The 25,537-nt window shown below is 58.7% G+C and overlaps 1 protein-coding gene across 10 annotated transcripts in view; it reads right to left on the bottom strand.

Moving 5' to 3' along the window:
• The window catches only part of TRPM2 (transient receptor potential cation channel subfamily M member 2), a 48,331-nt gene that overhangs the window by 14,483 nt on the left and 8,311 nt on the right, over positions 1-25,537 (bottom strand). For 8 of the 10 annotated variants that reach the window (XM_033130932.1, XM_033130980.1, XM_033130970.1 and 5 more), the window contains 17 exons: positions 24,143-24,311; positions 22,690-22,870; positions 20,271-20,437; positions 18,545-18,725; positions 17,313-17,374; positions 16,050-16,250; positions 13,840-13,942; positions 10,723-10,844; positions 10,146-10,475; positions 6,510-6,647; positions 5,208-5,337; positions 4,893-5,038; positions 4,034-4,146; positions 3,417-3,630; positions 2,670-2,788; positions 2,039-2,171; positions 1,489-1,660 (listed from right to left, as the gene is read on the bottom strand). In XM_033130932.1, coding sequence (XP_032986823.1) covers positions 1,489-1,660; positions 2,039-2,171; positions 2,670-2,788; positions 3,417-3,630; positions 4,034-4,146; positions 4,893-5,038; positions 5,208-5,337; positions 6,510-6,647; positions 10,146-10,475; positions 10,723-10,844; positions 13,840-13,942; positions 16,050-16,250; positions 17,313-17,374; positions 18,545-18,725; positions 20,271-20,437; positions 22,690-22,870; positions 24,143-24,311 — 2,681 coding nt within the window. Of the gene's footprint in view, positions 1-1,488; positions 1,661-2,038; positions 2,172-2,669; positions 2,789-3,416; positions 3,631-4,033; positions 4,147-4,892; positions 5,039-5,207; positions 5,338-6,509; positions 6,648-10,145; positions 10,476-10,722; positions 10,845-13,839; positions 13,943-16,049; positions 16,251-17,312; positions 17,375-18,544; positions 18,726-20,270; positions 20,438-22,689; positions 22,871-24,142; positions 24,312-25,537 lie in introns of those variants that run through there. The other 2 variants (XM_033130987.1, XM_033131005.1) reach the window with 2 other exon arrangements.

Raw genomic sequence — 25,537 nt, 5'->3', positions numbered from 1 at the left:
TCAAAAAAGGATGCTGAAACAACTGGAATTTGCATGCAGAAGACCACAATACACAAAAATTAATTTAAATAGATCAAAGACCCAAAGTAAGAGCTAAAGCTATAAAACTTTTAGAATAACAACAAGGGCATAAATCCTCATGACTATGGTTAGGCAATGGATTCTTCGATATGTCACCAAAAGCACAAATTACAAAAAAAGATTGATCAATTGAACTTCCTCAAAATGAAAACCTTTTGTGCTTCAAAGGACAACATAAACAAAGTGAAAGGACAACCTAAGAAGGCCAGCATGTGTTTGCAAACCATATATATGATAAGAGACTAGTATCCATATGTAAAAAACTCTTACAACTCAATAAAAAGACAAATAACCCACTTGAAAAATGGGCAAAGGATAGGAATAGACATTTCTCCAAAGAAGACACACAAATGGCTCAGTAAACACATGAAATGCTCAACAGCTGTAAGGTAAATGCAAACCCAAACCACAGCGACATGTAAATGCAAACCTAAACCCCGGCGGGATGGCTAGGATGAAAAAGACAGACAGTAACAAGTGTTGACGAGGATGCACGGCTGCCAGGATAAGGTGGTGCGGCGGCTGCTGTCTGACAGTCTGGCAGTCTCTCAAAAGTCAAACACCCAGTCACCAAGTGACCCAGCAATTTCACTGTGAGGTATTCATCCAAGAGAAAAGAAAACACATGTCCACGCAAGCACTCCGAACTAACTGTTCATTGCTACATTGTTCACAGTAGCCAAACAGTAGAAACAACTCAAATGTTCTCTGCTTATGAATGAATGAAGAAACAAAATGTGGTCCATCCAGGGGAATACTACGCAGCCATAAAAAGGAACGCAGTTGTGATACTGCTACAGCACTGACAGATGTGGGAAACACTGGCTAAGAAAAAGAAGACTGCATGGTACATTATTCAGGTTATACACAACGTGCAGAAAGCCGAATGCTACAGTGATGGAAAGTCAAGGGCTGGGGGGCATTGGGGTGACCACTAATGGGTGAGGGAGCTCTTCTGGGGGAAGCAAATGTTCTAAATTTAGATTCTAAAATGAGTAAATAAAGAAAAAGCTCAGTATACAAAAAGCGTTCTCTCCATCCAGAGAAGGAGGAAATTATTTCTGACCATGGTGGAAGAGAAGGACTAGGGTGGCATTAATGTTGAGAAGGGGTGTGAGCTGATGTCCCAGGCCACACCCTTGGCCCACCTAGAACTCCCAGCTCAGCAGCAAGGCACAGCTTAGTCTCCCTCCCCGGCCCACACCCCAGCGGACGCCATCCCCCAGGGGACCATGGTACAGCCTCTCCTCTGCCCTGGGGACTCCGGAAGCTCCTGCCCGCAGGGCAGAGCTGAGCAAATAGGAAACACCACCGACTGTCCAGTGCGATGAGGCAACAGGACCTCTGCTGGGCGGGGCCTCCTCTGCCCACCCCTCACCCCCCCACCCGTCGTAGGGCCACGCCCACCGTCGATGTAGGCTGGGATCTGCCCGAAGATGGTGAGGTACGACTGGTACACGACCCCCCGGAAGATCCAGTCCACCCGGCTCTCGTTGTGGATGAGGATGGCCTGCTTGGCCACCCCAAAGGACACGACCCACACGGCCAGCAGGAAGAGGAAAAAGAAGACGTCCTTCATCTGCAGAGAGAGTGGACACAGCTGTAGCCACGCATCCCACACACTCCTGGCCCACAGGTGGGCTCTTCCTCCATGCCCAGCCTGCGACCTGCAGGTGCTCAGAGCAGGAGTTCCGGGGAGACAGCCCTGGGGCTGCCCCACACTCTCAGGGGGTGTTGGGCACCCATGATGTGACCATGACCCTCAGAAGGCAGCAACATGAGCTGTAACGGGATAGGGAATGAGCTGTGGAGATCAGGGAAGGCTGCCCGGAAGAGGTGACATACAGGCAGAGACCTGAGAGGGGCGTGCCAGGACGTGGGAGTCCAGGGGCAAAGTGGGGGTGTGCTTAAGCCCCAGCGCATCTCACTTGCCACCGCATCGGCCCCTCCCCCTTACCATCCGCTTCAGGATGATTATCTTGGGCCCCAGCGTCTTACTGATGGTGAAAATGTGCATCAGCCGAAGACAGAATATGATGAAATCCAGAGACAGGATGATGCGGCCGGTGTACAGCAATGATGGCATCAGCCTGGCCCAGGGCAGAGGCAGGGGCCTCAGCTCCCAGCTCCCAGGGCCTGTCCCCAGCCACCCGCTCACCTGCCAGAGCCCACGCGTGGCTCTGGGGGTGGCGGGGGGGGGTTTCCATAAAGTTCCGGAAGCCCCACCCCAGACAGGGCAGCCAGCCGTGCCAGCATCCTGGGATAGGAGGCTGGGCAGGGTCCCTCACGTTTCGTGCAGAAAGGGGATCGTGACATGGTGGCATGGGGACCGTGTCCATTATGCGGCCGTAATGGACAGTGGAGAGGCCAGGGCTACAGCAGGAGGGAGCCGCAGGGCTGGGACGATGCCTGTGCCCGTGGGCAGCCATCTGAGGTGACAGAGACCTCTCCCATAGCCCTCCTCTGCTCCTCAGGCAGCCTTGAGTAGGCAGGGTCACCCACTGGACAGATGACACATTCAGAGGAATGAGCCCCAGGGTGGCCGGGACAGACCCCTGCAAGCGCCCTGAGGGCAGAGGGCCGCTCACCTGCAGGTCAGTCCTGCTATAAAGAGAAGGATGGCAGTGATGTCCAGTTTATTCCAGAAGTCGCTGAAGTACAGCAGGGCCATCTTCAGCAGCCCGCAACCGTCAGGGTCGTAGAGGAGCTGTGAGAGGATACGTCAGGCAGGCCTGGCCTGTGGTCACCCTTGTCTTACCCGCAGTAAAATGCTGGCTCCTTCCTGGAGAGCAAGCTGGGAGGAGACCGTTCCCACCGCCCCTGGGTCAGGAAGAGCTGGAGAAGTGACAGGTGACTCAGGAGGTGATGCCAGGCTCCTTCAGCCGCCTGGCCCCTGGCCCTGCCCAATATGCAAATGTGTGTGCTGTGGAAGCCCCTCCCCCTAGCCCTCCTGCTTCCTGCAGCGGCCCCAAGAGGACAGTGAGACCCCTGGAGTGAATGAGCAGCCCCGTGTGGCCTTCCAGTGCATGTGGGACCCCAGACCCAGACAGCTGGGGTGGGGCAGGCAGCCCCATGGGAACAAGCAGGGCCCTTCTGGGAGGGGGACAGACTCAGGGAGCAGGGCAGGCCTTGGGTCGTGGGCTGCCCTTTGAGGCTGGGGCTCTGGCCCCTGTGGATGGGGTGTGGCTACAGGAGGCCAGGCCCCCAAACCCCCACACCCCAGACACAGCACCAGCCACCTGCACCTCCACCCTGGGATCTCGGACAACGCCCAGGGCCCCACAGGCCGTGGCCTTCAGGACACTCCGGGGACTGAGGGAAGGGCTGGGACGTACCTGCCGCAGCTCCTCGCAGGCCAGGGAGAAGATCCAGAGGTAGATGAGGCACTCGCACCAAGAGGGCGAGGGCTGGAAGTCCACCATGAGCACATAGGCAAAGAGGCACAGGAAGGAGAAGTAGGACAGAATGTTCAGGTGGAAGATGACCACGGGCGCGTTGAAGAAGGCGCGCACGCGGGCCAGGCCGCAGGCCGCCTGCAGACTCCTCTCCCTGTGGGGCAAGTGCAGGGTGAGGCCAGAGGGTACCCCAGCCCCCCGGCCCACGTGCTCAGCAGGGTCCCACATGTGCTCATGCCACATGGCTGGGAAGGGAGGACTCAGCCAGACAGGCAGCTACAACAGAGGGCCCCACAGAGGGGGATCCCAAAGGAGCCCACAGCCTGGATCCGTCAGGGCTATAACAAACGCTTGAGCCACATGGGTGCTGGGGCGGGACGGGGTGCTCAGGGACATGGTAGGTCTCAGGGGACATGGGGGATGGGTGGGGTGTGAGCGTCACACAAGTGGGGTCCCTCCTGCTGCCTCTTGCCCGCACGCATCCCCCCCATTCCAGGCTCCAGGCACAGTCGTGAGGATACGTGTGACGGTCCCCACGCCCCTCAGCCAGGCAGCACCTGAAGGAGACCAGGCCGGTGGTGAGCAGCGGGAAGACCAGCATGCACAGGAGCACCCGCCAGAGCCCGTTGTCCACACAGAGCAGGCCCCACCACACCTTGGTCAGAAAGGCCTGCGGACAGAGGGGTCAGCTTCAGGGTGGCAGCCACCCCCACGCCACCCTGCGCCCAGCTCTGCGCCCTGCCCGAGGGTGAGTGACTCCACCACCCACATGCGGTGGGTGGCAGCGGACGGCCCTGCCATCTGCCCGGTGAAGACGGCTGCGCTGCCCCGAGGCCAGGGTGGAGAGGTGGGCGAAAAGCCGGCTCCCAGCTCCAGGGCCCTCCTTCCCAGCTCTCCCCGGCTGGCCCCTGTGTGTGTGCTGGGGAGGGTGGGTGACAGGACTCTCCCCAGGTGTCCCCAGGCCTCAGCATAACAGCGCACGACAGTGCTGCCTGGACACGAGATGAAGCTGCTCACGGAAGGGGCAGAGTTCCGAGGGCACCGGCCACATGCCAGGCCTCCGCTGAGCATGGAGCAGCGGCCTGCCCTCAGCTCCAGGACAGGCTGCCCCGCCCACACGTCCCTTCCGAGGACCCAGGTGGGGGTCGCCCCAGGTAGGAACAGCCTGTGTGGAGGAGACCGACAGCCCTCGTGACCCACCACCAGCTCGCACTTAGTGTCACTTTCCGTCTCTGCAAACAGGGAGGAAAGACGGTCTGCCGGGTCTGCAACATGTGACCCGATGGGCTAGGCACTGTCCCTGGGTCCCTGAGGGGCCCGAATGCGTGAATATCTGTGCCATCTGTGGGAGTGGGGACTGCGTCCCAGCAGCTCCACATCTGCTCCTCACAGAAGGTCATCCACACAGACGGTCACCTGGACGCCCCCGTGAGACACGAATTTCATGTCTTTGGCCTCCAGCGCCAGCCGCAGGCAGGTGGTCTTCCCCCAGGCCTCTGACACGCGGATGAGCAGTTTCTGCGCTCTCTCCTCATCCTTCCGGTAGCACTCGGTGAAGACCCCTGACAGAGGAGCAAGGTCCATGTCACAGCAGTGTGGTCCCCATCACGGACGCTGGGACAGTGTCATAGAGAGCAGCCCCTCCAGATGGCACAGCTTGGACAGGACTAGGGCTGAGACCGGGACGTGGACACCAGGGTGACACATGGGCTGAGTGTGGTCCCAGCTCACCAATAGCTCTCTGCTCGTACTCGTCCGCGAGGGCCAGCATGTCCTCGGAGCTGTCCGTGTCCTCTTCCTCCCTGGAGAGCTCCTTGAGGATCTTGCTGCAGGCCAGGGCGGCGGCTATGCAGTCCTGGCTCTAGGGCGCAGGAGCCACAGTGAGGACCTGCAGGGTCCAGCCCGGGGACCCCACACCCTGCCTGGGGTGACAAAAGCAGAACCCTCGGAACCGCCTGAGCCGCTGGATGACCACTTGTGCTCCCTATCTAGATAAATCACTTAGGTCACCCCAAATAAACACATAGGCTCTTTCTGGGGCCCAGTCTCCTGCACAGACAGTGAGAGTGGTCTGGGGGCCAGGTGGCCGGCTTGCCCACCCATAACATGGACTAAATGCACCTGCCAGCATGAGCCCCAGAGCGCCAGGGCATCTGGTCCACCCCAGGTGTGGGGCTGAGGGTCAGAGAGTACCCAGTGGGAGAAGTGGGACCAGACTCATGCAAGTCCCCGTCCAGGTACAGGGTTCCCTGCCTCGGTGGCACTGCCAGTGCCAGGCACCGGAGGAGGGCCACGAAAACCTCAGGGAAGGTTCTCGAAGCCCAGCCCAGAGGCGCTGGGTCTGAGGGCAGCACCGGCCCAGCAAGAGGGGCTGGTGTCACAGCCTGGTGCTCTGCACTTTGCATCCCGAGCCCCGCGCTGCACAGCTGACCGAGGCCACAGTCAGGCTCCACCCAGATGCTGAGCCACCATATCCCTGGGGAGAGGGCGGATACCACCCCCAGAACCACCACCAGGCCGCTCTGCTGGTGACGCTGAGGACTTTGGAAATGTCAGCACTGGAAAACAGGGGACTCTCTGCGGAAAAATTACTTCCCCTTTAAGAGGAAAATGAGTTTGAACCGGGCTCAGGGCAGAGCAGCGGGCCTGCTCCCCATCTGCACAGCAGGTCAGTCACCATGGAGCTCCCACCGGCCAGTGAGGACGCACACAGCCCCTCTGGGCATGGAAATGGTCCTGCAGCCTCTGCTGAACAGGACGGCCACAGCCTGTGCACTGACTGCAGAGCCTGGGCGCACCAGGGAACACTTGCCCAGCAAGCCTCCGCCTGCACAGAACGGCAGGAGTTGTGGCTCACCTTTTCCAAGTTCTTTTCCTGCCTAAAGCCAAGCCCTCTGACCTGAACGCTGGGTACCATGAGTCCCTCCCCACATAGCCATGCACCACCCCACCTGCTGTCAGTGCTGGGCTCTCTGGTCAGGCTCCCCTCTGGAGCCCTGTCACTGGTCCTTCCATGGCTGTGCATCTGGTTACCTGAGCCCAGATGATTTCTGCCAGCTCCCGCCGGTTCTGGATGATGGCCCAAATGAGAAGGTCACGGACCGGGTCCACAGTGAAGGTGACACGGTCTGATGAATGCCGGTAGAAGGACCGGAGACTCACCTCCTGCACCTGGAGAATAGCGGACAGTCAGAGCCCCCCACCTAGGTCCCCACTAGCATCAGGTTTCCCAGGGGGCCTGGTGGGGGCACAGGGCCTGAGCGCAGCCCCACACCTTCTCAGAACCTGTGTCCCTGGAGGGCTTGCCAGGTGACCTGCATTTTCAAAAATTCCCTAGGCAGTTTTCATGCACATGGGGGTTCCAAAGCTGTCACTCTGGAGACATGTAAAAACATCCAGAAAGCGGGTTACCAGCTAACTCTTGCACTAAAATTTGTAGGTGCTGTTGCACAGCAAGCAGCTCAAGGGCCCTGAGTCTCCTCTGATGGCATCAAAGCCTTTTCCTCTGAAGAAAAATTCTAACAGTTTGTTATGAGACAGGGCTGTAAGCTTCGGGCCCACCAGTGTCGCCTGCAGAGTGGAGACCCTGGTTGCATGTGAACACATTACACAACCAATGTAGTGACATAAGGACCGAGGCTTGGTGGCTGGTCAGTGAGTACACACATCCTCAGACAGCCTGGAAACACTTCCCAGAGGCAGAGGGCATGTGCCACATCACACAGAAAATCCCACTTTCTTTAATGAGTCGTTTTGGAAATTTCCTGAAAGTTCATCTTTATAAATTAGTTTTATCTTCTTACGTTACAGGCATGGTTAAGTGTGAGCTCCCGTTGCGGACCTTCATAAGACATCCCAAAGGGGTATCTTAAATAGGCTGGAATCAAGAAGCACGGAACTGTGAATATAAAAAGCTGGGCCACAAGCACATCTTTCTCAGGCACAGCTTGCCTGGGACAATGAACAGGTTTGAAAACCTGAAAGAAGTGGATCGTTTTCTAGCAGAGAAAAAGACAAAATTCAATCTAATCTTAGAACACACAGAAAACCTAAATAGAGACATCCTTAGGAAAGAAACTGAGGAAGTTATCAGAGCTACTACCCCAAAGGCACCAGGCCCCGGTGGACGCCCAGGGAAGTTTGCTGAGCTTGTAAGAAGCAGTGAATTCCAGCCACATAAAATGTTCTGCAGCAGAGAAAGAAGGAAGGCTTCCAGCAGATTTTACAAGGCTAACATAAACTTGATACCAGAACGTGACAAAGACAGCTCCAAAAATAAAACTGCAATCAAAGGCTTAAATATTCTCATGTAAAACCCCCGAAAATATTGTCAGTAGAATCCAGCATCATATTAAACACACATTACGCTGCAATCAAGGTGAGAGTCACAGCATAAATAAAAACCCTCCCCTCCTACTGCTGCAACGCATGTGCTGGGCGCCTCACCCAGACGTCGGGGGGTATTCTGACCTGGGTGAGCAGACGCAGGGTCCAGGGCACCAGGGAGATCACCTTCCATGCTTTACCTTTTGTACTACTTGAAATGTTTAGGAAGAGCGAGTTACGGACTGAACAGTATGCCCCAAATTCCTATTGGAGCCCCCTCCCCAAATGTGACTGTATTTGGGTCTCCAAGGAGGTGGTTGAGGTAAAATGGGGTCCTTAGGGCAGGGCCCTGATCCGATAGGATTGGTGTCCAGGAAGAAGACACACAGGTTGGCCTCCCCGCCACCCTGCCACACACACACAGGCACCCCAGAGAAAGGCCTTACTTAAACCAGCCCTGCAGGCCCCACAGCCCCGGGCTCCCAGCCTCCAGAACTGTGAGAAATAAATGTCCGTTGTTCATAATCCCCCCAGCTATGGTGTCCTGTTACAGTAGCCAGAACTAAGAGAGAAACTGGTACTGAGAAGTGAGGGTGCTGGGGTTACAAAGACCTAAAAATGTGGAAGTGGCCTTAGAACCGGGCGATGGGGAGAAGCTGGAAGAGTTTAGAGGCGCGGCTTGAAAAAGCTGAGGTTGCCACAAAGGGACTATTGGCAGAAACAGGGACATCAAAGGTGATTCTGGAGAGGTCTCAGATGGAAACGAGGACCATGCCGCTGGAGACCGGAGGAAAGGGGACGGGGTTATAAAGTGGCAGAGAGCTCGGCTGCATGGTGTCCTAGTGTTTTGTGGACGGAAGGGCTTGTGAGCTATGACACCGGATACTTGGCTGAGGAGACTGCCAAGCAGAGTGTTGAAGGAGCAGCTCGGTTCCTCCTGACTGCTTAACATAAACTGCGAGAGGAGAGATACACGGTAAAGGGATTTTCCAGCAAAAAGGAACCAGAACTTACAGATTTGGAAAGTCCTCAGCATGTCTATAATGCAAAAAGTAGGAAGCGTGTTCTGGAGAGAACACCAAGGCGTGCTGGCTGGAAAACCGCTCGATAAACAGATGATGGATGTGAAGCCTGGAGTTAACCAGCCATCTCAGCAGAAGCCAGGAAGAGACAGGATTATACCAGTGGAGACACTGGCTCTGGGATGGCAGGGGACAGAACAAACAGGATGGGATGAAGGAGCCTGTGGGACTCGGAGTTTCCACAGAGCTGTGAAGCCACGAAGGTGTTACCTTTCAAGTGAAGGAGGGAAAACCCCGAGTGTCGCACAGGCCACCACAGGCCCAGGGGCGAGGATGCTCAGCTTCATCTCCTTGGGCCAGGAGGCCCCCCCACTGCCTAAGGGGCAAGGCCCAGTGCTGCAGAGACCACAGGGGTGGCAATGCTGCCCCCTTGGCCCGAAGGCACATCCAGCGGCAGAGAATTATCTTGAGCCTTCAGACCCACAGCATTTGCCCCGTTGGGTTTCAGGCTTGCTGGGACCGTGACCCCTGCCTCCTTCCCGACGCCTCCCTGAGCAGTGGGGATTCTGTCCTACGCCTGTCCCACCTCCGTATTTGGGAAGCACTGTGGCTGGGCCGGTCTCACAGGTTCCCAGCTGGAGAGGCGTTGCCTCAGGAGGGATGTGCCCGAGTCCCACCCCCGTCTGATTTCAATGTGGCCTCGGGCTTTAGACTGCAGAGTGGATGCCGGGAGAGTGAAGCCCCTGGGGGCTGTTGGGATGAGTGCATGTGCTTTGCATTCGAGAAGGATGTGCATTTTGGGGGGACAGAAGATGGAATGTAACGGACTGAGCTGTGTCCTCCCAAATTCGTATGTTGAGGTCTTACCCCCCATTGCAACAGGACCTTCACGGGCGGGGGGGGTGATGTAGGTTAGATGAGCTCCCAGTGTGGGGCCTGGTCCAATAGAACTGGTGTCCTCAGAAGAGGAGAAGTGACACCAGTGCTGGCTCTGTGTCGGAGCACGGGTACACCGAGGAAGGCCGCAGAGATGGCAGTGTCTGCATGCGGGCGGGAGAGGCCTCACCAGAAAGCAGCCCTGCCGGCACCTTCATGCTGGACTTGCAGCCTCCAGAGCTGTGAGAAAATACACTGTGTTGTGTGAGCCCTCCCTGCACCCCACCCGGTCCGTGGCATTTTGTTAGGGCAGCTGAGCAGACGAGGACCAGGAGTGTGTTTTTTCTAATAAAAACACCAGCCACATTGTTTTAGAACAAGCTAAGGCCACGGCAGTGTCCAGGCACGAGGCCAGGCCGGGCGGGGCCACGTTACCAGCACGCACGTTGAGTCTGACGTGGGGCCCAGGCAGGCTCTGCGGCTGGTCACTGGAGCGGGGCCGGGGGTACAGTGGCTGCGTGAAGTCCCCCAGCAGCTCCCACAGTAGCTGGGCCACGTGGTGCAGGAGCAGGGCAGGTGCGGCGGGCTCCTTGGCCAGCACCTTCTGCAGTTTGAAGTGGAACAGGCAGGAGGGGTCCAGGTGCTCATATAGGTACAGCAGCGTGTCCCAGGTGACCAAGTCCTGTAGCCGCACCCCGTTCTCCAGGAAGAGTTTCACAAACTCGGGCTTGTTGGAGATGAGGGCAGCCGTCATCATGGGGTGCAGCTCTGAAGGCTGAGAGAGAGGACCGTTGGCGGGGGGCTGCCCCTGGTCACCACCTCCTGTCATCCTGGCCTCAGTGCCCTCAGACGGGACAACTGCTGTCTGCAGTTCAGGGAGGAGGAAACTTGCCTGGGGCCGCCTTCCACCCAGGAAGGGGCTGCCTCAGGAGGAGGCCACCTCCAGGGCCCGTCCTGCCTCCGTGGCATGACCCGCGTGGGCCCAGCCAGCCCCCAAGCCGAGCAGCCCTGAGAAGCCCTACCTTCCACTGCCGCTCTTCCGTGAAGATCTCACTGCGGGCAATGTCCACGCGGTTCCACGCCACTGCCAGCTTCAGCTGGTGGTCCCAGTTCTCGTGCCCAAAGTGGTCACGGCTCCGAGAGGCTGCAGGGGAGAGCACAGTGCCCGGGGTTTCCACCTGAGGCTCAAAGCCACTTCTGGTCAGCACCGCTGCCATCTAATGGAGCCACAGAGCAGGGGCCTGTCACCAGCCATAGCCTCTCTGTATTTTAATCGAATTACGTGCAGAGCTCAGCAGCAAACTCCTCCCCACGCACATGCCTTTATAAGAGCTCTTCTCCTGTTAGGATCAGGGACCACCTGGCTCCCCCAGCTCCCCGGCCCCGCCCCCACCTCAGGTCCCAAACACAGCACCTTTACGTTAACCTTCGAAAGTCATGGCCACAGAGCATCCCACTTCATTTTTGCCTTGACTGCAAAACCACCACCTCACCCAGGGTCTCAGCACAAGCGTTTTGCCCAACTCATTTCTGCTCTCTTTCTGCCTTAACATATTAAAACGTGGGTTGTTATTCGGAGAGGGAAAAGGAAAAACTCTGACCCTTTTACCTCACAGCCCACACAAAATTAAGTGACGTGGACCCTGGACCTAAGCTGACAGCTTCTACAGTGAGCAGAGGAAATATGCAACCATGGCACGGGCTGTGAAGAACACGAACCATAAAGGAACAAAACAGTAAAATGTGAGCCTTCTGCTCTTCAAGGACACCATGAAGGAGGCTGGCAGGCCACGAGCCAAGAGGACCCAGCACACACATCTGGCAAAGGGCTTGCACCAGAGCTCCTACGACGCAAAGATAAGACAACAAGCAACCGAGTGAACATGGACAAACGGTCTGAAAGGCACCCCACCAACATGGCATACAAACGGCCACCTCGCCCAGGAAGAGACATTCATCATCAGTCACCCGGGAGGCCACACTGAGGTGTCACCTCATACCCACGAGGATGGCTACAGTCTAAACGACAGATGGTACCACGTGTTGGGGAGGCTGCACAGTGGGAGGTAAAATAGTTCGATCTTTCTGGAAAACAGGTTGGCAGTTTCTTATAAAGTTAAACATACATCACCCTAAAGAACCAGTCATTCTACTCTCAGAGGTGCACCCAAGAGAAAAAAAAGCAAATATCTGGGTTCAGAATATAGCCACAAGCTGGAGGCCACCTAGCTGTCCATCAATAGATGGAAAACAAATGGCGTGTGCTCACGACGCAGCACCACTCAGGACGCAGCACCACTCGTGACACCACCACTCACAACACAACACCCACTCAGCAGCAAAAAGAAACCGAGTTCTCATACAGCGGTGAACAACGTGGATGAATCTCAAAACCGCGGCACTGAGCAAAAGAAGTGAGACACAAAACAAAATACAACCTCTGGTTCCATTTACATGAAGTTCTAGAACATGTCGTTGATCTGTAGTGACAGAAAGCAGATAAACGGTCACCGGGGTGGAGTGGAGGGAGATTTGATGACAGAGGGGCACGAGGGCACTTTCTGGGTGGGGGAATGGTCCTGTGTCTGGACTGCGGTGGGGACAGGGGGTCCACACACACCTGTTAAAATGCACCCCGCAGTAAACTTAGAGTGGGGGTTACTATACGTAACAGGTACCTCAGTGAAGTTGTTTGTAAAAGGGTTGTCACCGTAAAACACCACACGTATTTATAACCACGTGTGTCTTCATATACACCCACAGAATTAGGAGGGAACTCCTTTCCCAAACTCCAGGGGCCCACTCCCTTCCCCTGCGCAACCACTTACGACCAGTTATGCTGGATGTGAGTACACTGTCTGTCTCCCGGGGCCCTCACAGTCTCTTTGTGCACCCCCTGCACACATGGGGTACCCCCAGGTTGTCCTGCACAACCGAGCTGTGCCGAAGCATCTCCCTAAAACTTCTTACTGAGGAAAGCAGAGTCCACGGTGCTCAGACCTTAACTGTAAAGCTCCACAACTTCCTACTGCGTCTACACCTGCGTGACCACCACCATGATCAGGACAGGAAGCACGCCAGCACCCCAGGGGCTTGCGCGTGCCCTCGCTCCCCAGCCGCCCAGAAGTGACCATGACTACGGCGTTAGCTGGTCTGGCTCTGTGTGCAAACAGAGCACAGTACTTGGTGCCCAGGTACGTGGGGTCTATTCTGGGCCACGAGTAGGGTCCCCCTCTAGTGCTGTGCACTGACGGTCAGGCCCAGTGTCCCCAAGGGCCCCTTGTCACCGCCTTCAAGGATTTCCCCAGACACGGGCTGCCTGGTCTCCCTCCTCTCGCTCCTTTGGCTGCTTCAGAGAAGAAGGCAGAGAAGAGACAGACGCTTCCACTGCCGTCTGTGGGGGGAGCCCCGTGGACCCGCCCGCACCCAGATATTCACACTTGGCTGTCTGGCCCTCGGCCACATGGTGAGAGCTCCTGGTCCCGCCCCACAGAGGAGGGAGCCACTCTGTTGCTGAAGCAGCAAAAGGAGGCCTTCCCAGCTCTGTCCCAGGAGAGACGAGGCCTTTACACGAAGTCTCTAGTCTGTTTTAACCGGTTCACAGGTCAGGAGTTTCATGGGCCAGTGAGACGGGCATGGAGTGGACGTACAGAAATAAAGGTAACATTGGACGGGCCACCATGGAAGCTTTCTGCTGTGTGTCAGGGTCAGCTGGGCGCCGTGTCCCCAGCTCAGGCGTGCGGACGCCAGCAGGAAGGCGCAAGAAGAGGGAAGAGTAAAGAGTGTGCCCTGAGAGAGTGAGCCAGAGAGCACAGGGCAGGCGCAGGAGAAGCACCAAAGAGCTGTCTGTCACGAGGACCCTCTGCGTCAGGGACGGGCCTGGCAGGGAGACAGGGAGTTCCAGCGTGGGACCAAGTGTGGGGAGTCAGGAGTGGGCCTTCCACGCTTCTTTCTTCCTACCCTGAAATTTTATGAGGAACTAGGATGGCCACAAAGGGTTAAATTGGTGTGGGCTGTGCACAGATTTGATCAGAACATGAGGGAGGAGCCTGTACCCAACATCGGTGCCGGGCACCCACCTGCCAGTGGCCCTCTGACCAGGTGTAGGACTCAGGGTCCCCACTTTGCCTGACCCTCACCTTTCAGCAAAGCCTGAAGGATAGCCACGTCCACATCGTGCTGGCCATCCTTGCCCTCCCGGAAGATGGTCAGCAGCTGCCGCCTCCGGACAATGTCTTGGATCTGCAACAAACATTCCCAAGTGAGGTACGCAGTGACGAGCGGGCCTGCGGCCTCCTCCCAGGGCACCCAGAGAATCAAAGCCCAGACACGGAACGAGAGCCCTGAGCACGCGTCCTGCCTGCCTGTGTGGCCAGGGCCACCACCGTGCCTCCCCACGGCCTGAACAGTGAAGATGAAAGTGCATAAGGACCAGATACACAGTGTTTGAGAGTGGTCTGTCGAGTAGAAAACAACCCAAGCGTAAAGGATGTTCACCTCACCCATGAGGCGACGTCTGCTGAACACCCAGCATTGTGGTCCTCCCACGTGGGCCCTGCTACTCCTCACCCACCTGCCTACCTGCTTACCTGCCTACCTACCTACTAATCCATCCAGCCATCCACCCATCCATCCACCCACCCACCCACCTACCTGTCTATCCGTGACTGTATCTATCTATCCACATTATCTATCTGCCCACCCTACCTATCTTCCTACTTACCTACCCTACCTACCTAGCTACCGTGTTCCCCCCAGAATAAAACTGTGTCTTAGATTAATTTTTGCTCCAAAATACGCATTAGGGCTTATGGTTAGGGGATGTCATCCTGAAAAATCCTGCTAGGGCTTATTTTCGGTGAAACACAGTACATATCTATGTACCTACTTGCTCTATCATCTATCTGTCTGCCTGCCAGCCTGCCTGCCTATCCACCCAGCAATTACATTGTTTCCTGGCTGCTGCCAGTTGCCCATACCAGTCGCTACTCCCCATCAGCCCTTCCATGGCTACCCAAAGCTTCAGACCCCTCCCTCACCCCCAGGCTGGCCACACCCAGTCTTGCAGCCTGTTGCTCAGGCTTCGTAGGGACCACGCCTCACCCAGCAGGCGCCTTCACACACCCACCTCCCCTTCTAAGACCCCAACCTTCCCCTCCCTCGGGGTCCAGCTTTCACATCAACTCCAAAACAGCCCCTGGTCTCCCCAGCCCCCCCCCGGCCCCCCACCCTCCAGGCAAAGTGTCTCCTGAACGGGACCAGCCCTTGTTCGCACGATAGCAGCTACCATTTTGGGGGCACATATGTGCAGACGCAAACGCAGTACGTTACATGGCTGACTTCATCCCATCCTCCGCGTTTAACCATCATTGTCCGTATTTGACAAGCAGGAAGAGCAGTGCTGAGAGAGGGCAAATGTGCCCTCCAGACACACAGCTGCTTGGGGCCGGCTCTGAGCCCCCTGACGAGACCCCCACAGCTGGTATCCACGTGCACCAGCGGCGGCGTCTGAGGGAAAAGACTGGGCGGCTCACCCGCGGCCCACGTACTGCAGACCCACGTGCTCCTTTGCTGTGTGAATCGCTCGCTGCTCATGACCATGTAGCTGGGACCCCTCTCCCCCACGAGAGTGATGACGAGGGGTCACCCCCTTGGCACGGCTGAGACTGTGTTGTCTGGAGGCCATTTTCAGGGCCTCAACTCGGCAACAGACAGTGGATTGAAACAGGTGCCTTTGGACAACGGTGGGTTCAGTTCTGAGAACTGCCTGAATAATTTATACATTAACCAAGGAAAGGCCCCAGGGCTGGCCTGCCAACCCGAAATGGCTGGTAGGGAACGGAGGTGAAGCTCACAGCCCGGCCTGTGTTTTCACAAACTGACCTGAGCTGGCAAAAGGAGTCTCACAGAACATCCGTGTCTAATGAGGTCACCTGAGACCACAAGCGCTCGCCAGGCTGGGAGGCTAGGCTGCCTCCGGCTACTGTCCGGCTGCAGTGCCCCTGCCGCCCGCCCACGGCCTCAGCACTGGCCAGCCTCCTGGCCTGCAGCCCAGCAGCTCCTGTCCCCAGGACAGCTGTGCCCTCGCACTTGCAGTGTCCCAACCCGGGACCTGATGTTCAAGACCCACTCTCCCTGGGCAGGACCACGTGCTGCCTCAGCAAAGGGCTGCCCGCCTGCCCTGTGCCCCTGGCCGGCTCGAAGGCCCCACCCTCTGCAGGCCACTCCTGTGCCCACCCTAGGCCCGCCAGGCCTCCGTTTCTGGGTCCCTGTGCCCTGGTCCTTCTCACCAGGCCACCGGTGCCTGCGAGTCGCCATGCCTGGTGACCGACATGCCTGCCTGCCTCACCTTTTTGGTCCACTCCACCAGCATGCCTTCGGTGAACGTCTCAAACATCTCCTGGAAAAACACAGCCAGCTTCTGCTGAATCAGGGAGATGGAGATCTTGGAGATAGGTAGGCTGGCTGCCTGGGCAATGACGTCGGCCACGCGGCCCGAGCCCTCCACAACCACACAGGGAGTGCCGTGACTGATGGCGTTGTAGACGGTCTGCAAGGCGGGGGTGGACCGTGAGCCAGGACGAGCCGCCCCACTCGCACACTTCCTGAAACACAGAACTCTCCAGCGGGGCTTAACGACGGGCCTGACGGGCTACCCGAAACGTACTGGACATTCTGGCAGCGTGGCAGCACCCACTGCTCAAAGCAAGAGGGGGCCAGTCCTGCTGTGCTGGGGGGGTGTGCCTGCCACACCATCTCCCCCAGGCCTGTCACTCAACAGCACCAGAGTGAGAGGACACAAGAGCGTCTCCAGAAAGACAGGGCACTGCCTGGGCTGGGGTCCTGCTCCCTTGTTGGGGCCCAGGGTGAGACCAGGATGACAAAGGGAGACCCCCGGTGACCCAGGGTGAGCTCAACTTCAGGAAGGGCCCCTAACCCCCGCGGAAGGGTGCCTGTGTGTCAGGACGCAGTGTGGGTGCCATCTGTGAGACAACCGCGAGGAGGACGCTGCTAGGGGACCCAGTGGGGACCAGATGTGTTCCCGTCCCCCCAGGAGACCCCCAGGGTTCCACGTTAACCTCCTGGGATTAGTCAACATAAACGACATTTTCTATGCTCTCCCCCCAAATCTGCAGGCTGCCACGTCATATACTTTCCTATAGCACAGAGACCATGAACAGTGACCGCACACCGTGGGGCAGGTCTGAATACAGGTCAAGGCCACTGAAGGAGGGAACCAGCCTATAGACCGCTGCTGGTCCCACGGGACTGCGCAGGCCAAGGGCTTTTGCTTTCGGTGAGTCTGGGTGCAGGTTTATAGAAACCCCCCAGCCCTGGAAGCAGGGGGCCATCGGTCCATCCTTGCTACAGCCCCCTCTGGAGCCCCTCTTACTGGCCAGCCACCCAAGGCTGAAGCCAGTGTGGCCTTCCCCCACCTGGAGAGGGCCCTGCCACATAGTGGACCACCTTTGTTCCACCTCATGGGGAACAAGCTCCTGGCCCTCCCTTGCCAGTGACCCACTGGGATGCTGGGAACAGCGCTCTGGGCCAGTTGTCCCACCTACAGCAGGACTCGAACCCCAGAGGCCCTGCCCACACGGCCAGTACTCACATGCAGTGTGCCGGGGCCCCCCTCCAGCACCACACAGACGATGGGGATCTTGATGGCCATGCCTAGGACGAAGCAGTGAGACCCAAATGGGGGGTGTGTGGGCTCAGAACGCTCCACCCGCAGAGACCGCCCTGCCCGCCAGCTCCCACCTAATCACGAATCAGGTGGAAGCACCAGTTGGGAGAGCGTCACAGGTGCTAAGCAGCTATTCAAGGCAGACTCTGGAGGCAGGTGACCTGCCTGTTCCACATAAGTGAGCACACAGTGGAGGGCCCTGTGCCAGCTCCTCTCCCCACACCCACTCGCCACGCTGCTCCCTTTCTGGGTGGGAGGGGAAGGTGTGCACTGTGGGCGGCAGGCGAGGCCAGGGCCCCAGCCGGTCCCCGCAGGCCACAGCGACCTGCCGGCTTCTGTCTGCAGCTGTTCCTGGTGCCTCAGGTCTGGCTCTGGGACACATCAACCAGGTGGGCATAAGGCGCCTGATGGGCATGGGAGCACAGCAGGAACCTCAGGCCTACATCGGACGTTCAGCCCCTGCCCTGAGCCAGGCGCCTTGTGAAGATGTTAGAAACGTCCTTCCCCGGGCAGCAAACTTTCTCCCCAAGTGCCAACACGGGCTCCCTGTGCCCACAGACTCGCCCACCCCAACACTGCACCCAAGTTCTCTCAGTCAAAGCAGAGTGTTCAAACTGTGGTCCCCAGGCCAGCAAGTCAGCGTCACCTGGGAATAGAAACGCAAGTTCCCGCCCCCTCAGCCCTGCAGGGTACTCCGACGAGCCGCGGGGCTGACACCTCTGCTCTCACAGTGCCCGACCAACCCGGCACACAGCCGGACCCTCCCTCATCTCGGCCCCTCCCTCACCCTTCCTCACAGCGTGTGCAAAACCTGTGTACTTGACCCCACTGCCCCAGAACCCATCCCGTCCCACCCACCAGGGCAAAGACGACAGGCCCACACGGTCCATGTTCTTATCTCTGACCCATTGGTTCCGTGACTACAAGATGGTCTCTGACCTGAGACAGCAGAAAAGCAGGGGCCTGCCCTGACTCCCTCGCTACTTACACGGGGTATGAGATGACAGCCCACCCCCCCGAACAAATGTAAAGAAATCCACTTGTTCTGACCGTGCACCAGGCACCATCCATGCCTGTGGCGCGTCCTGGCCACAGCCAGCTGCATGGCCATCCCGTGGCCAGCCCGCTCCCCCTGCCCTCGAAGCGTGCTCCCTCACCCCCTCCTTCCTTCGTCTGCTCCGAGATGAACTTCTCCAGCCGGGTCCTTAGCGGGATCTCCACCCCGTAGCGGCCGTGGGTGCCGTCGTCCACAAGGATGAAGTGGGAGTGGTTGCTGTCCAGGCAGGTCAGGTGCCCTTGGCCTTCCTCATCCATGATGTACTCGGCAGGGAAGCCGCCCTGGGGACAGTAGCCACAGAGGAGTCGGACACACAGATGGGAAGCTCTGCATCGTGAATGCTGGGAATGGAGGCCTCGAGGCTGAGAAGTGACCCCTAGGGACATCAGGTCCCAGTCCCTGACACCTGTGAATGTAACCATTCTGGGAAAAGGGTCTTTGCATGTGCGGCGAAGTTAAGGATCTTAATATGGGAAGATTACCCTGCACTGTCCAGCTGGGTCCTAAATGCCACCACAACTGTCCTTAAGAGAGAGAGGCACAGGGAGATTTGACTGCAGAAGAGAGGCCATGTGACGAGGAAGCAGAGACTGGGGTGACATGGCCACAAGCCAAGGCTGCCAGCAGCGGCCACGAGCTGGGACAGGCAAATGGCTGCTCCCTATGGCCTCTGCAGGACGCATGGCCCTGCCACCGTCTTGATTTTGACCAAGTGACGTTGAGTTCGGAGTTCTGGCCCCAGACAGTAAGTTTCTGTCACTTTAAGCCACCCGGTGTGTGGTTATTTGTCACAGTACCCAGGACTCAGACCCAGGAAGGTGACTGCTGGACCAGCACACACATCCCATGTTGTCCACAGAGGTGGCTGTCACCGGAAGTCTTCTGAATCCGAAATGGGGAGAAAAGTAAAGAGTGGTCTTGGAGGTCAGCCCGTCTCTCCTGGCCTCACATTTCCACTCTGTGGAATGAGCTGTCCTTCCAGCTAAGCACGTCTGAGTCCAGCACAAAAGGAAGAGAAAGGCAGCTGGCAGGCTGGCCACGTCACCAGCATCTGGGACTGACTAGAGGGGTCACCATCCCCAGGAAATGGACACAGGCTGCTGCTGCCCAGGAGGGGAAGGGCTGCCCCCACACTTCCCCACTCACAGCGCAGCTACGAGAAATCCTCCTCAGCACCCCTAGTGAGTCCCCCAAACTTTCCTGACTCTGAGATCTAAGTGGACATGCGCTCATTATGCCAAATCTGCTGAATCCTTGAAAACTCTGATTCAGTGGATCAAATGATTTTTTCTAGCTCCAGTCTCCACATCGAGCAGTGGCTTCCCACTGCTATCCCAGTGAAAGGGGAACAGGACTGCTCTGTCTCCAGCCTTACACAGCTCATGCCGGCGAGGGCTGTCCCCAGGCTGGGGGAGAACTTTCAGTGTAGGGGTTTAAGGGTGAAAGGTCAGGCTTTGCGATCAGACAGCCTGGGTTCAATGTAACCCAGATGCTCGTCGCTGGGGAATCTTGGCCACGCTAGTTCCTTCCGTCAAGTCCATTTCTCATCTGTGTGGCTGTTAGGATGGCCAGTGGAGTCTCCCAGCCAACTCTTATGTGGACCCAAGCTGTCACTGGGAGGTAGGAAACCAGAGTCCAGACAAGTTTGCTACGTGTCCTGGGTCAGCAGGGCCTGCAGCGTGGGGACCTGAGCCCAGCTCTGCCGCGTCCCTGTCCAGCCCTTCCCTCCATTCTGCACTGACCCTGGTGCCCACTGCCATCCCTGTAAGACCCCATATGCCACCTGCTCTGAGCCCGCCCCCGCCTGGCTCGGGCCATGCACTCACCGTGGGGTGGACCAGACCATCGCGGTTGTGCACGGTGCCCCATGTGGCGATGCCAATGGTGACGACCTCATCTTTGTTGTAGCTGCTGCTCAGGCTGAAGTCATGCACAGCCTCACCCACCTGCTTCATCACGCCGGTGTGGGTCCCCCCGGTGATGATCCAAGCTCCTGGGGGGATGGGCAGAGAGCTGACGCCCACAGAGCCAGTGTGAACCCCGCCATGTGCACACCTGCCACCCGGGGCCCAGGAGCTTGTGCTGCTCAGGCCCGTTTCCACAGGGCCACCACTCAGGAGCTTCCAAACCCACGGTCAACTGTCACTCACAGGCCTTTGCAGGAAGCCACACCCGACTGTCTTCCTGTTGCAGCTGCAGGAGCCCAGGAGCCCACCTGAGCAAGGAGGCATGGGGACAGGGTCTACCGGCCATGAACAGCCCAGTGGCAGCAGTAGGATGTGGAAGAAGGAGCTTCGGGCAGGCAAGGTTGGGGAGTCTGACCAGATGCTTCTCTACTCGGCCGAGGGTGGCCTCTGTGACCCCAAGGCCACAAGTCATAACACTCCACTCTGCCTCACAGGGACCCACTGGCCTACACAGCCTGCACATTGCTCCCAGGCCCCGGTGACCTGAGCCTCGTGTCCCTCCCCCACCCTGACACACCTGTGGTCTGGGCCACCTGGACCCTCCCCCGTGAGACACCTGTGGTCTGGGCCACCTGGACCCTCCCCCCACCACACACCTGTGGTCTGGGCCACCTGGACCCTCCCCCGTGACACACCTGTGGTCTGGGCCACCTGGACCCTCCCCCACCACACACCTGTGGTCTGGGCCACCTGGACCCTCCCCCACCACACACCTGTGGTCTGCGCCACCTAGACCCTCCCCCACCACACACCTGTGGTCTGTGCCACCTGGACCCTCCCCCACCACACACCTGTGGTCTGGGCCACCTGGACCCTCCCCCACCACACACCTGTGGTCTGGGCCACCTGGACCCTCCCCCACCACACACCTGTGGTCTGGGCCACCTGGACCCTCCCCGGCAACACACCTGTGGTCTGGGCCACCTGGACCCTCCCCCCACCACACACCTGTGGTCTGGGCCACCTGGACCCTCCCCCGCGACACACCTGTGGTCTGGGCCACCTGGACCCTCCCCCGCCACACACCTGTGGTCTGCGCCACCTGGACCCTCCCCCCACCACACACCTGTGGTCTGCGCCACCTGGACCCTCCCCCCACCACACACCCGTGGTCTGCGCCACCTGGACCCTCCCCCACCACACACCTGTGGTCTGGGCCACCTGGACCCTCCCCCACCACACACCTGTGGTCTGGGCCACCTGGACCCTCCCCCACCACACACCTGTGGTCTGGGCCACCTGGACCCTCCCCCACCACACACCTGTGGTCTGTGCCACCTGGACCCTCCCCCACCACACACCTGTGGTCTGCGCCACCTGGACCCTCCCCCACCACACACCTGTGGTCTGTGCCACCTGGACCCTCCCCCACCACACACCTATGGTCTGGGCCACCTGGACCCTCCCCCACCACACACCTGTGGTCTGGGCCACCTGGACCCTCCCCCACCACACACCTGTGGTCTGCGCCACCTGGACCCTCCCCCGCCACACACCTGTGGTCTGCGCCACCTGGACCCTCCCCCCACCACACACCTGTGGTCTGTGCCACCTGGACCCTCCCCCACCACACACCTGTGGTCTGGGCCACCTGGACCCTCCCCCACCACACACCTGTGGTCTGGGCCACCTGGACCCTCCCCCACCACACACCTGTGGTCTGGGCCACCTGGACCCTCCCCCACCACACACCTGTGGTCTGGGCCACCTGGACCCTCCCCCACCACACACCTGTGGTCTGCGCCACCTGGACCCTCCCCCACCACACACCTGTGGTCTGGGCCACCTGGACCCTCCCCCACCACACACCTGTGGTCTGGGCCACCTGGACCCTCCCCCACCACACACCTATGGTCTGGGCCACCTGGACCCTCCCCCACCACACACCTGTGGTCTGCGCCACCTGGACCCTCCCCCCACCACACACCTGTGGTCTGTGCCACCTGGACCCTCCCCCACCACACACCTGTGGTCTGGGCCACCTGGACCCTCCCCCACCACACACCTGTGGTCTGGGCCACCTGGACCCTCCTCCACCACACACCTGTGGTCTGGGCCTCCTGGACCCTCCCCCGCGACACACCTGTGGTCTGTGCCACCTGGACCCTCCCCCACCACACACCTGTGGTCTGCGCCACCTGGACCCTCCCCCACCACACACCTGTGGTCTGCGCCACCTGGACCCTCCCCCACCACACACCTGTGGTCTGCGCCACCTGGACCCTCCCCCACCACACACCTGTGGTCTGCGCCACCTGGACCCTCCCCCACCACACACCTGTGGTCTGCGCCACCTTGACCAGGCCTCTGCGGAAGATGCTTTTCAGCTGGGGCTTCATGTTAAAGTCCTTGGCCCCGCCCGTGACTGAGATGAGAAGGCTGGGGATGTCCAGGCCCCAGTGCTGGGTCATGAGCTGGTAGATCACGCTGGAGGGGGTGTCCTGGGAGACCCGGACATACTGCAAGGGAGTCAGGGGACAGCGGAGGAGCCCCCATGTCAGGGCAGCCCAGCTGGCCCCCAGAACCCCACCCAGCCAGGAGGGGCGATGCCTCCCAGGACACCCTGGGTCTAGGTGCACGGAGTACAGGTGACCGTGCCCAGGCAGGATGTGGATAAAGAGAAGGGGGAGGTGAAGGCCAGAGACAGCCCCTCTTCCTCACACCCCGGCCTCGCTCCCAGCCACAGCACCGCCCACTCTCCCGCTCCATTTCGGGAGCAGCCCAGCCTGACGCCCCTTGTCTGCTCCCAGTCTCGCCCTGCCATTGTCTCCTCTGCTGCGGCATTGCACTGTCTTTCCTTGTCTCCTTCACCCAGTGCCGCCTCCCTCTTGGGTCCCCATCCTGGGTCCCCCCCACTCTGGCCGTCACATGGGGGCAGTCGTCCTCAGCCTCTGGTCCAGACACTGCCCTCTGAGCCTCTTTCGTGTTACAGAAGACACCCCTACCACACTCCTTGGGGACCCCTCGTCTCAGGCGAGAGACCCAGCCAGCATGGAATCGCCCTGCAAGCAGCTCAGAGGGCCTGGAGAGCACCTGACACGTGACGGCACTGATGCAGGTGGCTCTGGGACCAGTGACTGCATCCCCAGGACCCTCCTCGTTCCACCTCCTCAGGGACTCAGAGGAGTCGGGGGAAAGGCCACACCCAGCTGGTAAGAGGTATGGGGGTTCCAGAAGCCCAGCACAGTAAGAAGTGGCTCCACCAGACTCCATACAGAGGCGGTGCCAAAGGGCTGTGACAGATCCTCCTGAAGCCTGGTTCAAATGCAGGGGGCGGGGCCCCGATTCAGCAGATCTGGGTGAGGCCTGAGAGTCTGCGTGGTGAGGCTGAGCTCCCAGGCCCCGCTGGGACCCCACCCACACTGCCTGGCTACCCGGATGGCTCTCGCCGTGGTCATCAGCCTCCGCGCGGGCCCCAAACCCTTCCCACCTCCTCACCGCCATTCCTGCGGCACCTATGCCTGCGTCCTGTGTGTTCCCTGGCTCCTTCCATGGCCCTGACAAAATGCCATCCAGCCCCGCCCCGCCCTGCAGTAAGCGAGGACACTAGGGCACGAGTGTCTCCTGCTAGCCCGTGGAGCCCTGCCCACCCCATCCTTCAGGCTGAAGGAGGCTCTGTGCCCCCAGGTTACAGCCAGCCTCCCTCCCTTCCCCCCCAGGAAGTCCCACCACCGTGGGTCACCCCTGGTGGGCTCTGCTCCACACTAAGCGACGGGGCGATGAAAACCTACCTTTCCCACCTTCTGGCCCAGGCCCGTGAAAACGATGTCACCAAAGGCATCCGTCGGCACCTCCTGGATGTGCTTTTTCGGGTCCCACTTGTCGTCCTGGAAGGCACGGGGCCTGATGGCCTCCTCCAGGTGCTGCTCGCGGGTGTAGCGACACTCGCATATCACCTTCCTGCAAAGACCCCTCGGTCACCACAGGCACCCAGGTGCCTGTCCTCTCCCCGCTGGGGGTGTCAGAGGCCCACTGGAGAGTCAGGTCTCTCACCCCCACCCAGCATGACGGGCACCGGCCACCGTGCCAGTGGAGGCCACGTGGGGGCAGTAAAGAGGCACCCTGCCCAGCCACGCCAATCACACCTTGTTTAACTGGAAATCTAAGAATTCTTTAGATTCCTACCTTTTTTTAGCAACAAATGACCTACCTAGAAGACCAAAAAAAGTCTAAAACCAGATAAAACGGGAGCCAGATGATATCGGGGAAAGAAAACAAGTTTCCTGGTACTTTCCAAGTGGGTGATCTTAGGTGCATCTGAAACTCAGTTTCTCAACCGTTAAATGGCGAAAATAACACATCCCCTGGCCCCAGCCCCCCAGCCCTGCAAAATTCGTGAAAGTCAAACAAGGCTAGAGATGGAAAATAATTTACTCAGTTATTTTGTTGATGCAAATTAACTAACCATGCAGAGGACCAAGAAAGGTTAAGAGACCACGTCCTGCCCCAAACCCAAGTACCCCTGGGCCCCTCAGCTGCCCTTTCCCCGCTGCTCACAAAGCAGGTCCTTTGCTACATGTGTTTCCACTGCAGACCCGGCCTCTGCAGCCCCGCAGGCAGACACAGGCACTCTCAGACTTGCAGGGACCTTAGGGAACACCTCAACTTGCGGTCCAAGGCAGGGAGGGAGGTCTCCAGGATGAGGGCCCCAGCTCTTGGTCTTGGCCCCAGGCTGCCTCAAATTTTCTCTTCTGTGTTTCTAACAGTCAGCCTCCAACAGCTGCCTCCTTTTCCTCCTCTCTGGACCATCGCCCTCTGATGAGATTAGATCTTCAATCTATGTGGCGTTCCCAAGCCTGACACAGTGCAGGAAACTGTACTGAAACCACTGACCCAGAAACTAAATACAGAATTTGCTCCTGAACCTGCGACCTACATGGGCATACACGGCAGCACCTCCACAAGCACCTGTGGGAGGAATGCGAGCTCCTGCGGCACCTTCTCCGCCATCCCGTCCCTTCCTGTGATGTGATGGAGCTGCTACAGGCTCTCTCTCTCTCTCTCTCTCTCTCTCTCTCTCTCTCTCTCTCTCTCACTTCTCCACCGGTCCGGAGTTTAGAGGAAAGAACTGTCGGGTTTCAATCGATGGCGCCCCTAAGCCCTACAAACTAGAAACCAGATGACCT

This window comes from Rhinolophus ferrumequinum, chromosome 2 (assembly GCF_004115265.2).
Source record: "Rhinolophus ferrumequinum isolate MPI-CBG mRhiFer1 chromosome 2, mRhiFer1_v1.p, whole genome shotgun sequence".
Classification (NCBI taxonomy): Eukaryota; Metazoa; Chordata; class Mammalia; order Chiroptera; family Rhinolophidae; genus Rhinolophus; species Rhinolophus ferrumequinum.
Note: the sequence above shows the minus strand (reverse complement) of the source record. Positions and strands in the feature narration are given on the sequence as shown.